Raw genomic sequence first — 15,537 nt, 5'->3', positions numbered from 1 at the left:
GAATTCTAATCAGCCACAGGTCTCCTTTTAGTCTAACCATCATTCTACGGTGCCTGCAGGGGATTCTGTGGACAAGCCAATATCCTCTGGGGATTTTGCTCAGGGAGTAGAGAAATTACATAAAGCAGGGAGCCTTTATTGAAGCCAGGAGAGAGAGAAATTACTTTCTGGCCAACTGATTCTGAATGGCTTGAAGAAAAGAACCGTGAGAGTGGTGTTTGAGTGGTAGTTGAGAAATAATAATCTGGAGGAAAATAAGAGTCGTAGTAGCAGAAACAATGAGGAAAGGGTGAAATGTGGAACGATTATGTAAGGGGGAAGGGCTGGTGTTCTGGAGCTGTAGGAGATACTGACATCATAATGATAACGTGGGGAGAGCTGAAAGTTAAGCAGAGGGCAGTGTCCATCTGGAGCCTTTCTGACTCCAGTGCTGAATTACGGTGTTAAGGGTTATCATGGGGCCACTGCAACTGAAAGCTCCCTCCGTTTCATCCTAGTGGCTTTCAGGTTCCTGTCCTTAGGAAGCCCTTCCTGGTCATTTTGCAGCTAATTCCTGTGCACCACAAAGGATTATAAAAGACAGGCTGAAGGAATCCTGGGAACACGGTTTTGAACAACCAGTCCCTTGGGCAGTGGTTCTCATCCTGGGGCTCGGGACCCCTTTGGGGGGGTCGAATGACCCTTTCATAGGGGTCACAGCAGGGCAAGCAGCTTGGCCAGAGGGGGCATCCACACAACAGCCTTGTGGGGTAGATTGAAATAGAGCATTCGTCTGTCTGGAGCAGTGAAAAAGAGTGAGATCAGCATGGTGGGACAAGAGGCAGAACTGAGCTGCCGATTTTTTTTAAGACCCAAAATCCTCTAGCACAGTGGTTCTCAACCTTCCTAATGCCACAACCTCCTGGGAAAAGGGTTGACCGACCCTCAAAGGGGTCACAACCCCCAGGTTGAGAACCGCTGGTCTAAGCCAAGATTTGAGTCTAGCGGCACAAGGGGAGGAAATCGTGGCTACGAGGGAGCGTGGCAAGGAAAGCGGTGGTGAACTGAATGGTACTTTTTGCAGCTCAATAAAACAGAAGTCCAATGACACCCTAAAAACAGGCAAAATCTATTTCAAGATGAACTTTCTGAGCCACAGCTTAGTTCTCCAGATATCAGGACATTGAATAGGTAATCCCATTTAAGGGGAAGATTACAAGGAAGGGAGGTGCACTTAAGGCAGGGGTAGTCAATCTGTGGTCCTCCAGATGTTCATGGACTACAATTCCCATGAGCCCCTGCCAGCGTTTGCTCATGGGAATTGCTCATGGGAATTGTAGTCCATGAACATCTGGAGGACCACAGGTTAACTACCTCTGGCTTAAGGCACAGCATGAATTCCATCATGAATCTTCCAAGAATAAATTCGGGTGGTGGGGGAAGAGATAGAAGGGTTTGATGTGAATCCTTTCTGAAGCACACGTACCTTCTGCATTAAAGACACCCGCATTTCATCTGCGTATTGGCAAGAAACTTTTGATCAAATGTAGTTTGGGGGAACCACAGAAAGACAAAGGATAGGCTGCAATGGCTTGTGGAAGCTTGAAAGTAATCTGCCGCAGCTGGGAGGCCAAACCAGAGCAAAAGGCAAAAAAAAAAAAGCAAAAACTCAAGAGATAAGAAGTAAACGTTTCTGCTTTATTTGTAAAGTTAGATTAGATTATACAATAAACTCACTGTGTTATATAAATAGATTATAGGATGGTAGCATGCTTATTATTAATTAATTAATTAATTAAATTTATATGCCGCCCTCCCAGTGAGCTGGCTCAGAGCAGTGTACCTCAGTTTGCAGCTCTCTATTAAACCAGAGTTAAACCGTGGAACTATCTTAAGCGTTCAGATCCCATTCCAGCTCCCCAGTTGTTTTAAAGCCTTGAAAACCTGAAGAAAGATAATCACTGGACCAGGAAACGGAAGCTCTCACAGCCCTCAGTTTTCTCAGACCCAGTTTTCTTTTCTCTGCAGGAGAAATTGGGAAGCAGATGATGCTACAGCCAAGGAGCCCAGGAGCATTTTTGATTATGAACCCGGGAAATCGTCCATCCTGGAGCACCCCAATTCAGTAGGCAGCCCACCCTGGATTTTACTATGTCGCTTCATCAGTAACAGGCCCAGTTTGTGTCTGGATTTGACAAGTACATGGTCCGATTAATTCAGTGCATTTATTTGATTCAACTATGGCCCTTGCAAAATTCTTGAGAGGAAAGAACAGCATTTGAAGAACAATACATAAGAGTCAATTGACATACCAAAGGGATGAAATCAGTGGGTTTCCAGGACAGGGAACGGCAATGTCTTTCAGCAACTTTATTTCAGAATTTGCTCAGCTACTTTAGCAAGTAATGCTGTCCTATAAATCACACACACAAATCCAATCAATCCAGGCATATAAGGGGAAGCCAAGGCTATAATCTTATGCACACTTCCTGGTTAAGTGAGTTGCACTGAACTCAGTACAACACATTTCTGCCTAAGCTTGTCTACAATCGTATGCCATGGCTCAGAATGCTCAAACTACAGAGATAAAAAAAAGCACAGATACTGAACAATAGCTGCAGCTCCATCTGGAAAATTACTTTTTGGGGTGGGCAGTCCATCCCCCACCCCACATAGACCAAAGGATCTAGCATGTGGATTAGCAATGAATGCAGCCTCTTTGCTGATCATTTAATTTGCATCCTCTTGCCCTTTGCAGCCCAAGAAACCCCCCACAGTATTGCCAGCGCATCATCGCACATCGTCCCCACCGATTGAGGTGAGTGCATTTTGCAGTGCCAAGGGAAAAGTATGCTCAGCCTGTGGTTGCAAAGCCAGGATTGGGATCCAGCCAAGCAGATGCTATAAATTTCTTTGGGAAAAGGGAAGAGCAGCTTAGAGGCTGTGACTGCAAGCAGGAGGGGATGGCAGCGTACTGAGGACCCTCCCTGAAGGCTTCTCCCAAGCCGGCAGAAGTACAGCTGTGTTTACTGGCTTCCATGGAGTAGGATTCTTTGTTATTTCCTCTCCCCCCTCCCTCTGCCTTGAGGAGTGTTCTACAAGCTGCCAAAAGATCTGCATACTGTAGACAGTGTAGCCCAGGACTCAGAACTGTGGAATGATGCCCTGGCCCCAGAACCGACCCCGCAACACCAGCTGCACCATGAGCACTCATGCTTAATTCTGCAACCCAAGCAATCCAGACCCTGTGCCAAGAGGAATGCCTGAATAAATTAAGTAAACTAAGTACAGTGGCATAATTTTTCCTGTTTTGGATAATTTATTCAGCATTGGGGGGGAATATTATGCTACAGCAGGGATCCTCAACCTGTGGTCCTCCAGATGTTCGTGGACTACAATTCCCATGAGCCCCTGCCAGCAAACGCTGGCAGGGGCTCATGGGAATTGTAGTCCATGAACATCTGGAGGACCACAGGTTGACTACCCCTGTGCTACAGAACTGATTCTGGTTTGCCCAGTGAGGTGCAAAGAGCTATGAAAGGCATTGCCTATCCTGCAAGGGCCTTCTGCTTTTTGACATATGAACACTCACCTCCAGCCTTTCTCCCTGACATGCTAGTTTTCTATGTGTAAGAATGTTTCTTGGAGCAGGAACAGTCCACCATTTGATTTCTCTGTCTGTAGAGATAAGCAAGACACACTCCAGGCCTTTCTCTGTGTGTTACACCTTTCACATTGAACTGTCAGTCAACCCAAATAGTGTTTGGTCACACCACACAGTTCAGGCACCAGTGCTGATGTGGATGGCCCAGATCTCAGAAAGTAAACAGGGTCATCAGCCCCAGGTAGTAGATGGAAGGCCACCAAAGAAGTCCAGGGTCGCTACAGAGAGACAGGCAACAACAAACGACCTCTGAATGACTCTTGCCACGGAAACCCTGTGGGGTTGCTGTTAATCGGCTGTGACTTGACTATGCTTTCCACCACCTTATGCATCTTATAGCCATTTCCACATGTTGGGGCAACACCTCCCTATCATGGACTCATGAACACATGAAGCTTCAGTGAATCAGGCCTTTGATCAGCAGTGGCTCTCTAGGATCTTGGGCAGAGGTTTTCCACCTACTACTTAACCCTGGAGATAGCAGGGACTGAACCCAGGAATTTCTACATGCAGAGCACATGCTTTACCACTGAGCCGTGGAATCACCCCTGCTCCTTGCTCCTCAGCATCTCTGAAGCAGGCATATCTCTGTTTCCTCTGTCTTCTCATCTGATTCTTCCTAGAAGCAGTATGGTTTACTATGGCCTTTAAATGTTGTGATATTTGTAACTGACATACATGTTTCTATCTTCTGGCAGGAGTTACTGGAGAAGGAGCTACAGCAGCTCAGCGAAGAGTTGGACAAGGACATTAGAGCCATTGAGATTCGCCAGCTTGCCCGCAAGGTAACTGTTGTGTTGGCACATGCTGCTAGCAGCTGGCAGGACAATTGTCTGTGTGTCTTGCAGCTGCGCTGGCTATCCAGATGTTGTGGTAGTACATTTGTCCTGCCCTTGCACGGAATTGCAACCCAGCTTTCCCCCATATTCAGCGGTCTGTAAAACTTCTATGGAAAATCTACTTTAAGAAGGATTTTCAACCAGGATTGCTAACGTATTCAGTGGTCCAGTTTCTGTATCTTTAATATCAACTTAATAAAAGTAAAAAAAAAATGTGCAGCTTTGGGGTCAGCATAAGTGAAGATAGCCCTAAGTTAGGGCTGCATGCTTTGTTTTTAATTTTTCTGCCTGTCTGTCTGTCTGTCTATCAGAATAAAACTTCACAATAAATTCCCAACTTAAAACAATTAAATTACAATTGTAAAAACAATCCCCAGGTAATGAAAAAACTACCAACCCACCCTCACCCCTGCTCAGCCTTCCAGTATTATGGGATATTGATGTAAATGAGGGTGGCCAATTGTTCTGGCTGTTTTGAGGAGGGGCCACGATCTCCCTTGCCCTGGCCTCAACCAAATACCTAGTGGAAGCGCTCTGTCTTGCAGGCACTGCAGAATTGTAATTCTCCAGTTATTTGTTGGTATTTTATTTTCATTTGAATATTGGTTAAGTTTCTTAATGTTTTAAAATATGTTTGCTAGTGCTGTTGCAAAAAAGGCAGGATTTTTAAATGTTTCAGGAAGAAAGGCCATTTGAAGTATGCTGGGTTAGGCACACTGAAGTCTGCAGGATGTAAACAGGATGTGAGATTTTGGGGGCAAGAAGATAAAGTAGTGGGGAAAGCATCATTTGCATAATTTTTGTGTGTCAGGCAGCTGGCAAAGGCTCTGGACACAGCAAGCTGCTTTATGCCAGAAGACTGAACTGCTGTTTTCACATACATCACCTAGTACCTGGTACTGTTAAATCGTGATGCCGTGGATTGAACCTGAGACCATCTGCATGCCAAGTACTTAGATTCAGGGATCAGAATCTGCTCAGGATCCCTGGCCCCAAGGAAATGAAACTGGCCCTAGCCTGGTAGAACACTCTGCTCTGTGAGAGCAGGGCGTAGTCTGCACACATAGGATAATGCACTTTCAATGTGCTTTGGCAGCTGGATTTTTCTGTGCAGAACAGGAAAATCTACTTCTGAAGTGCATTGAAAGTGCATTATCTATTGTGTACAGAATAGGCCCAGGGCTCTGCAGGACGCGAAGCAGTTCTACGGGGCCTGTAAGATGGAGTCATTCCGCCACAGCTGGGCAGATTGAGGCCTGGCCTCCCTGCCTGATTTCTGACCTGATTTTCATGAAGTCAATTCTAAAGGAGCTGACTTCATATATTGCATCCCCTGTCTCCTCAAACAGGATCCAGAACTGAGTAAATTACAGTTTGTGTATGCTACAAATACTTAAAGATGTAATGTATTCTGTAATGTATTTTATGTTATATTTTTATAAGTAATATTTAGATTTTATTGTTCATTTTATAAAATATTGGAATGTATTTTTAACTTGTAACCTGCCCTGAGCCTAAATGCTTGAAAATAAATAAATAAATCAGCACATGACATGCTCCCCTCTTGAGCCACAGCCCCTTTCAGCAATGCTCCATGAAAGCTGAATCGTGGCAAGATGGTACATCTTTCTTTTGGTCTGATTGCCCTTTTCTCATTCCAAGAAGCAAAGAAGCAAACCTTAAAGTGGGCTACATGCAATTATTTTATTTATTTGGTAATACAGCTGTTTTGCCTAGTGCACCTATGAACTACCAAGTCAAGCCACTGGTCTGGGTAGCTCAGTATTCCTTATCCTTGTAGAGAAGCATCTTTGAGTCCAGTTGCAAATTAAAGACCAACACAATTTTCCAGGTTCATCAGATGCTAATTCCTGCCAATTTTATTTACCCCAACTCCAGGACAAACTCTCTCCCTGCTATCTAAAGGTTACTCATCCCTTAGATGAAAAGGTCCCTTTTTATTGTTGTCTTTTCTCATCAGTAAAAGGAATTCGGCAAGAAGATAAAAGTGACCAATAAGTAAGAAAAAGGAGTTTTTCTCTGATGAAGAGAATGTAATACTCCGGGTATGTTCAGCAAGACACCTTGGTGTGCTTTTTGGTAAATAAAAAATTAAAACTTCGTACACTTTTTTTGTGCTGTCTTCCCTGCGTTCCGGTTTATTTTTTTTTAATGTTCCTGGCCATAGCTGTATATTATGATAAATGTCAGGAATTTAGTAAATGTTGACATTTACTTGTAGTGCTTAAGTTGGGGGATGGGGGTGGTCCGGAATTTCATAGGGCTTCTTTATGATGTTTCCAGGCCATGGGAAATGCAACTTACCACTAAATGATGGGAATGAATGTGATACTTGTCCATTAGCTGAAAGATCCCAAAAGATTTTTGACAATTATCGGTCAACCCTGAGGTTTTGTCACTTTCCCTTTAACCTTAATCTGGCTGATCCAGAACTAAGTCCCTTTGCTCCTTGATAGCTGTGCACATACAACGGAGCCTTAAAGTATGAAAGAATTAGACTAATCCAAACTGTTATATTGGGGGGGGGGGGGAGTGCAGGAAGAATAAAGTCAGCATTTGGGAGCGGAGATGAATTTAGAGAGGTTTAAATGTTTTCCATGCTGTTAAATTTAACATTATTGCCCAAGGCCTGATGCGAAGTGACAACCGGGAACGAATGGGCAGAAATAATGCCATAGGGCAGGGGTAGTCAAACCTGTGGCCCTCCAGAGGTTCATGGACTACAATTCCCATGAGCCCCTGCCAGCGTTTGCTGGCAGGGGCTCATGGGAATTGTAGTCCATGAACCTCTGGAGGACCACAGGTTTTGACTACCCCTGCCATCGGGGACTAAAAGAACGGCGGGGGGTGTCAACCCTGAGCAAACTCCGGACCTTTCCCTAAGACGCCTGGGCTGCGTGGTTGGCCTTTAGGACCCTGCTGTGTCCCGCCCGCCTCCGCCGGCTCCGGCTCCTCGCAGCGCCCTGCCAGAGATTCGCTCTCCCGCCCTCCTTCCCTGCTGGCTAACTGCTTAGCTGCTGGCGGCTTTCTGCGCGGGACGGGAGTTCAGCGCTGCGCAGCTCCGGCGCCCAGCCCAGCCCAACTCCTTCCTCCCCGTCTCTGTCTCTCTTCGCAGGGCTCCTCCGCCGCCGCCGCCGCCCGCGCCCCTTCCCCGGCCTGTGCTGCCCGCCGGTGAGTATGGACCGCGCACGGCTGCGAGTCGCTGGCACGCTCCGCGCGGTGCCCGAGGAGTTTCCTCTCGCCGCTGCCACACCTTGGCTTGCGACGGGTGGCGTCATCCTTGAAGCATCTGGGGTGGATCCGAGGCTGGGGGGAAAGCTGGAGGGGAAGGGGAAGGGAGGGGAGGAATGAAGGGGGTGCAGGATGAGCTCGAAGACGGGGAAGGGAAGGGAAGGGAAGGGAAGGAGGGGAGCGCCTGCCAGGAACTGCAAAGGCAGAGCAAATCTTGAGTATGTCGGAGTTCTCAGGATTTCCCACCACCACCACCACACACAAACTTTTGCTCCAGGCAGAAACTGGTTGGATAGGGTGGTTTAAGGGAAAGGTGGGTCGAAGCCCCAGGGTGGAGCGACAGGTAACTCTCTTGCGTAAGGTTTTCTTTTAGCCTTTTGAGGTGGTGTCAAATGGAGCTTCCATGCTTCGAGGCAGTGTACCTTTTTGATTGATAGATGCCAGGAGGAAACAGCGGGGCAAGGATGATGATATCATACCTGCCTGGGAGCTTTCCGGAGGCATGCGGCTGGCTGGCTGGCTGTTGTTGGGAACAGAATGTTGGACTGGATGCAGCGTTTATTCTAAGCCGCTAGCCCCCACCCTCTCTGCGCAAGGCACCCATGCAATGTCCCACCCAGACAGCAAAGAAGGAAAATCAGCAGGGAAAGACGGCATTCATCTTCATGGTGTTTCTTTTCCCCCTCACCCCCTCCAAATTTTAAGAAACAATCTAGCTCTTTAATAAACAACATATGGCAAACTGCACAAAAATGTTGTACTCACAGTACTACTTGTCATCCCACGCTTGACTCTTTGATCAGACCCAGTAAAGCCATTCTTACAGCCCTCATCTTTTCATATGTGTCTTGTCCGAGGTTACTTTAGCTGATGTTGGACATTTTTGCGCTATAGCAGGGGTAGTCAACCTGTGGTCCTCCAGATGTCCATGGACTACAGTTCCCATGAGCCCCTGCCAGCATTCACTGGCAGGGGCTCATGGGAATTGTAGTCCATGGACATCTGGAGGACCACAGGTTGACTACCCCTGAGCTCTAGCACTAACTAACGCTGGGTCTTTCCTGTGTGTCCAAAGGAACCCAGTTGTGGATGATGGCTAGAGAACAAGGCTTGTGCAGTATCCATGGATGTGTGATGGCTGCCTGGCGAGAGGGCGCTTGGGAAGAGGAGCCGGTTGCTTCCAGGTCTGGGGGAGGGTGTCTGGGGGTTGCTCATGTTAAGCGGCCTGCTGCTCGGGTTTGGCTTCCAGTAGGAGTTGGGGTGGGAGGACAGAATGCAAGGATCATGGCTGGCAGGAACGTCGAGAACAGCCCTGATGTTGTGTCGTTTGGCTCCATACCGGAGAAGGGAGACGGATGCTGCTTCAGAGGTTGCCTATCTGCCACACCCCAGAGGGCTCATTGGACCCTCCACTCCCCTTTATTGTATGTGGAGGCTTTTGGGGCTGACCTCCCAATTATTGTTAGGTATGAAATGTATACATTGCTTCTCAGCAGTGTAAAAGTTAAAAAATACACCTAAGAACAAACAGTGGTGCTAATGCAGAATCGTAGAGTTGCAAGGGAGATATCCAGGGTCATCTAGTGCAGTGGTCCCCAACCTCCGGTCCGGGGACCGGGACCAGTCTGTGGATCAGTCGGTACCGGGCCGCAGCTCCTCCTCGTCTTCCTTCTCCGGCTGCTGCCTCGGGGGCTGCCCTGCCACTCTGCCGCCGGCTCACCTTTAGTGCTCTCCGGCGGCCGCCATGGCTGGGGCTCCCACTTGGTGTGGCACTGCGCAGCTGCTGCTGGCAGTGCCCCCAAGCGGATGGCGGGAAGTCAGGGGCGCCGGTGGGAAAGCAAGTGGAGCAGGGGCTCAGGCAGTGGCAACATCCCTTGGCAAAAGACTACCCTCCCCCGGGCCTCAGTAAAATCGTCAAGCGTTGACTGGTCCCCGGTGATAAAACGGTTGGGGACCACTGATCTAGTGCAACCCCCTGTTGAATGCAGGAAACTCACAAGTACCTGCCCACCCATAGTGAGCCCAATTCCATGCCCAGATGATCCCCCCAAAACAAACAAACAAACCTAGAATCCCTGGCCAGTCTGGTCTGGAAGAAATTCGCCTCCCAACCCCAAAGTGGTGATCGGCGTTTCCCTGGGCATGCAAGAAAGGGCTGTAAGAGCCAAGCACTGACACCATCCCTTCTGCCCGCCCAACTTCCCATCTCATAGTTCACAGCATTTCTGTCGGATGGGTAAAAACTTCCAAAGAAGGAGAACTCGCCACTTCCCGAGGGAGTCTGTTCTACTGAGGAACTACTCATAACTGTTTGGAACGTCTTCCGGATGTCTAGCTGAAAATTCTTTTGAATTAATTTCCACCCTCCGGGGAAACATCTTCTATATGACATCCTTTCAAGTACTTGAAGGTGACTTTCATATTACCTCTTAGTCACTTCAGGCTAAACAAACCAAGCTCCTTCAACCTTTCCTTGTATGTCTTGGTCTCCAAACCCCTCACCATCTTTGTTGCCCTCCTCTGGACGTGCTCCAGTTTGTCTACATCCTTCTTCCGTTGTCGTGCCCAAACTCAACACAGGACTCTGAGGACTAACCAGAGCAGAGTAAAGCGGCGCCATCACCGTGTGTGACCTGGACACTGTACTTATTTTGACATAGCCCCAAATCCCCTCTGCCTTTTTAGCAACCGAGTCACACTGCTGACTCCTGTTCAGTGTGTGATTTACTAAGACCCCTAGATCCTTTTGGCACATGCTACTGCCACGGCATGTCTCCTCCATCCTGTAATGATGCATTTGAGTTTTCCTATCCAAATGCAGAACTTTACATTTATTACAACTGAAATTCATTTTAGCCCAGTTTCTCCAGCCTGCACTAATCGGAATGGCAAAGGACAAAAAAAAACCCTTGGGAATGGGAAAGTCTTGATTTGCCTCTGGAATGGTTGCATAGAGCTCCACATAATCATAGAATTATAGAATAATAGAGTTGGAAGGGACCTCATGGGTCATCTAGTCCAACCCCCTGCACTATGCAGGACACTCACAACCCTATCGCTCCAGTAATGTTGTGTTCTGTGTCTGGAACTCTGGATGTGTTCTTTGTCAGATGTTGGCAGGGCAGGATGGAATTGGGACAGCAGCACTGGGGGAAGTATACTCTCCCCTCTATGCTGTGCTATTTCTTAAATCAGGAATCCATTTGGGAGATGTCTTGATGAAGCTATGGGGTATATTAATCTCCCTTTCCCCTGTACTGAGGCCCTGATTCATACCAGAGGAAACTCTGCAAGACCAAAAAAAGCACACAGGGAGTCCAGATCCTGTGTAGTTTAACCTGTAAACAGTAGGATTGCAACAGTCAAGAACCTGAGAGGGCTACACTAGAGGAGGTGCACCTTCTTGAACATTCTTATATTGAGCCAGCTTGGTGTGGTGGTTAGGAGCACTGGCTTTTAATCTGCCGGGTTTGATGCTGCACTCCCCCACATGCAGCCAGCTGGGTGACCTTGGGCTCGCCTCAGCACTGATAGAGCTGTTCCAACCAAGCCTCACCCACCTCACAGGGTGTCTGTTGTGGGGAGGGGAAAGAGAAGGCATCTGTAAGCTGTTTTGAGACTCCTGGTAGAAAAAAGCAGCATATGAGAACCAACTCTTCTTCTTCTGTTTTTGCAAAATCCTGTAGGGTGGGTTAGGCTGTGAAGGCTTAATCCAAGACCAATTAGTGAGTCCTGTGTCATAATGGGGATCTGAACCTGCAACCTAGGCCAATATTCTAACCACCACACCATACTTGCTCTCTTGCATGTTCAGTATTTGCTCCATTACAGGACTCTTCTAATGATTTCTGTATGCATTTGTGCTTACTGGTAGAGGCAATAACAGTTATTTTGCTAGAGGAACTCTAGTCTGTAGGAGTCAACTCCAGAAGGTAACAAGGCTGGCTTTTAAAGACCAGCGGTGGTCCTTAGCATACTGACATTCTTCTCTTGCACAGAACATGCAAGAAGGCAAAAGGTGGGGTGGGAGTTTGCACTCTCTACTTTTTAAAAGTTGGGCCTGATTAGGTCAGGGCCCTTTTACACCTGGTCAGCCTCTCATTTAAACTGTGCCGTCACCTCTGCAAAGCATGCTGTTTTAGCACTCCAATCACTGGTAGCCTAACTTGGGTGAGTGCTGGTGTCAAATTCTAAGTGCACAGAGCTGATTTGCATGGATGGTAACCCAGTTTAGAAGAAGAAGAGCTGGTTCTTATATGCCACTTTTCTCTACCCGAAGGAGGCTCAAAGCGGCTTACAGTCACCTTCCCTTTCCTCTCCCCACAACAGACACCCTGTGAGGTGGGTGAGGCTGAGAGAGCCCTGATATTTCTCTTGGTCAGAACAGCTTTCTCAGTGCTATGGCGAGCCCAAGGTCACCCAGCTGGCTGCATGTGGGGGAGCACAGATTCAAACCCGGCATGCCAGATTAGAAGTCCGCACTACTAACCACTACACCAAGCTATCTACACCAAAGCACTGATGAGTACAAAGTCACCTGGGTGTGTTTTGGGGGGTCTCTGTCTTTTTGCAGGGGGTGGGGGGACTCAGATGTTTGTATTGAAATTCAAGGTCCAAAGTCCTGACACACCTGCACAGGGTTTCTAGATCACAGAGACAAGAAACCGTAGGCTCATGGCCAAGCTGGTCTTATGACCTGTTCACCCTGCTGCAGAAATAATCTGATTCACTTGGCATGGTTAGAAGTCAGGGCCGACCCAGAACATTTTTGGTGCATGAGGCAATGTCCTCCTCTCCCCACCAACACACTAATTCCAAATGGCTAAGCATCTTAGTCTTTAGCAGTAAAAGAAAGCAAGCATCTAGTGGTACCTTAAAGACTAGCAAAATTGGTTCCGGCATAAGCTTTTGTGAGTCAGAGCTCACTTCATCAGAAGACTGTGTTGCATCCGATGAAGTGAGCCTTCCGCTCACAGAAACATATGCTGGAGTCAGTTTAGCTCAGGGGTAGTCAAACTGCGGCCCTCCAGATGTCCATGGACTACAATTCCCATGAGCTCCTGCCAGCAAATGCTGACTACCCCTGGTTTAGCTCATCTTTAAGGCACCGCTGGATCTACTGATCAGTGTAAAACATCATCCACCAAGACTGTTTCCTGCACAATCCTGTGAGATTTGAATGGAGATGCACTGTGTGCATCTCACAAAGTAGGCCCAGGGTTGTAAAACCACCTAGCACGTTACATTTGTGACTCCTTAAAGTCCAACAAGAGTGTCGTCATTTTGGCTGTAGCAGAGTCATCCAGACCAGAAATCAAGATCATTCTTTGGGTGGATTGTCCATGCCCCTCCTATAGGCATTCATCCCTCTAAAATGATTCTCAGGAGAAATTAATGTACAGCTTGCTCTTTAGCCACTAGATGGAAAACAGATATTGTTTATTTTCACATAGACTCCTCCAATAAGCTAGGAGCCGTATCTTTGCATTTGGACTCGTTCTTGTGCTTTCAGTGGGAGCAACTGAGGTTTGCTCTGTCTAGCAAGAGACTAGCCTTACAACAAACCTTTAAGACAGATCCGTATTGTTCCCACACTGAGGAAGTGGCTTGCTTAAAATTCCTTGGTGAGCTCAAGGCTGAGGACAACACCTGAATCAAGGGCTATTTGGCTTATTCTGTTAGCTCTTGGTTGCTAAAACCTCTGTTTTTAATCCACACAGAATGACTCGTGGTAACTCTGCAGCCTCCTCCAGAGCAATAGACCTTTTTGTTCCTGGTTGAGAGTGCTGTGGTCCCCTGTGGAGGGCCTCCCTCTGCCCTGGAAGGGGGCACTGTCCCTTTAAATTAAAAAATCCCCCAAAAAACAAAGTTAACTTCAGCAAAATAACGTGTTGCCTGCCAGTTTCTTGTTGCTGCCTCAGTGCTTCCTGTTGAGCTTGGCCTCAGCTTGCCAGGACAGCTTCAGGGGCCCTGGGCTGGGATAAAGGATTACAGGCAGGTCCATCCTACAAAAGTAGAAACGGAGCAAAGAGTAGGGGGGAGGGGGGATAAGGGAGGCAACCCACAGGTCTCCAGCTGCCTCTGCCATATTTGTAATCCTCTGATTGGTGGTTCCTTCACAAAGAGAAGGGCGGCATAGAAGAATGGGAGCTAGAGGGGAAGCAGGTGATATGGGAAAGAGAGGAGGTGAATGCCAGGTAGTCCTGACACTGTGGTGGGTGAGAACTTGGAGATTGTAGGCAGGGTTCTCAGATAGGAAAGCTTGGCTTTAGGACTGCTTTGCTCACACCCTGCTTCCAAGTATTGGGTCTTTCCTGGAAAGCATCATTATTTCCCTTCAGTTCTGGCTGTGATGAGATTGCACCGTGGAACAAATTTGCATGTGGAACATGTGTGGAGTTGGTGGCGCCAGTCGTGCCTACGTGGCTCTGCGAGGACACAGAATGAGAGTTAGCAAGTTGCTTTACTGTACATTGCAGATGTTGAGTCTGGCAAACAATGAGGGAAATATTCGACTGGGTTATGTCTCCTACTTGAAATGTAGAATTGTCTCTTGAATGTGCAGATAAGTTTTCATTCCGTTTACTTCACCTGTCCATCGTTTCACAAGTTATTTTTTTGTGTCTCTTCCCCTTTTCCTGTGCATCAAAAGTGGATGCAGGGATCAAACTGGTGGTTGGACATAGAACATAGAATCATGTTGTGAACTTGCACACCAAGGATTTTGAATTTAAAATGCACAGCTTTGGCCAGAACTTTCACATCAAAATAAGCTTTTAACACGGGGAGAAGAGAAATTGCAAGTCAGGATAACTTGGAAATATGATTTCCCCCCCCCCCCTTCTCAGTCTGCCTCAACATTCCTTCCCTTCTGGGGCATCTTTAGTCCTCATCATTCCCCCCAGCTTTTGACTAACTTATAATGTCATTTTTGTTGTTGTTCATATATGGAAGCCTTCCCACCTCAAATCAGGTCTCCCACCCAAACTATTTTGGCAAATGGCTAAGATTTACTGCTTTCACCATTCTCATGAGGGCCAACCAGTTTTCATTACAAACTGTGATATTTCTTTGCTCTGGTCCAAAGTTTCTTGAAAGTTTCAACAGGATACCCACTACCATATGGCAGACTCTTGCCTACTAAACAGACAACTGAAGTTAAGTTAGGAGGTTCTAGGGTGCATAGGAAGTTTAAAAGTAAGCTGGAGGTCAAAATGGTAGAGAAATGTGCTGAGTATAACAGGGTAGTGGCGAACCCTTGGATCCAGTGGTCTTCCAGTTCTGTCCCCACACTCCATTTGGCAGGCCATGGTCTTTCTTACTGTATGCACATTTATTTTTTCTAACCCAGCAGCCCACTGCCTGACCACGGTGCCTGTCCTTCCACGGGTCACAACCTTCCTGCAGCCCAGTGCCACATGTCCGTCAGCCCAAGAATGGAGAAAGGGAGTCCCGGCACTGCCAGGAAAAACTGGAACAGCTCTCCACCAAGAAATGGTATAATTCTGCATGCGTCTTATCTGAGTGGGAAGCAGTGAAACTTCAAAGGGCCAAATGGCAGTCCCTCTCTCAGTGTGTGTGCGTGTGTGTGTGTGTGTGCCTTGTCCTCTTGGTTTTCTGTAACCCAGGAGGAGGGGGATGAAATCTTCTGGCACTGTTTGTTCATGCATGCATTCCTAGCTTGTTGCTCTAGTACCTGGCAGGAATTGTAAGACATGCCCCAACCTTTTCCTATCTGATTAATTAGAACTTGTCGACAATGTGAGGGCTCCATTGTTTGACTTTATTGACTCCTGTGATTGA

At 47.4% G+C, this 15,537-nt stretch overlaps 1 protein-coding gene across 6 annotated transcripts in view; it reads left to right on the top strand.

Annotated features, from left to right (window-relative positions):
* The window catches only part of SORBS3 (sorbin and SH3 domain containing 3), an 83,044-nt gene that overhangs the window by 46,832 nt on the left and 20,675 nt on the right, over positions 1-15,537 (top strand). For 5 of the 6 annotated variants that reach the window (XM_077306367.1, XM_077306372.1, XM_077306370.1 and 2 more), the window contains 5 exons: positions 2,008-2,104; positions 2,738-2,797; positions 4,342-4,428; positions 7,619-7,674; positions 15,086-15,231. In XM_077306367.1, the coding sequence (XP_077162482.1) occupies positions 2,008-2,104; positions 2,738-2,797; positions 4,342-4,428; positions 7,619-7,674; positions 15,086-15,231 (446 nt within the window). The remainder of the gene's footprint in view (positions 1-2,007; positions 2,105-2,737; positions 2,798-4,341; positions 4,429-7,618; positions 7,675-15,085; positions 15,232-15,537) is intronic. The other variant, XM_077306371.1, reaches the window with a different exon arrangement.

The sequence above is a fragment of the Paroedura picta genome, chromosome 12 (genome assembly GCF_049243985.1).
Source record: "Paroedura picta isolate Pp20150507F chromosome 12, Ppicta_v3.0, whole genome shotgun sequence".
Taxonomy (NCBI): domain Eukaryota; kingdom Metazoa; phylum Chordata; class Lepidosauria; order Squamata; family Gekkonidae; genus Paroedura; species Paroedura picta.
Note: the sequence above shows the minus strand (reverse complement) of the source record. Positions and strands in the feature narration are given on the sequence as shown.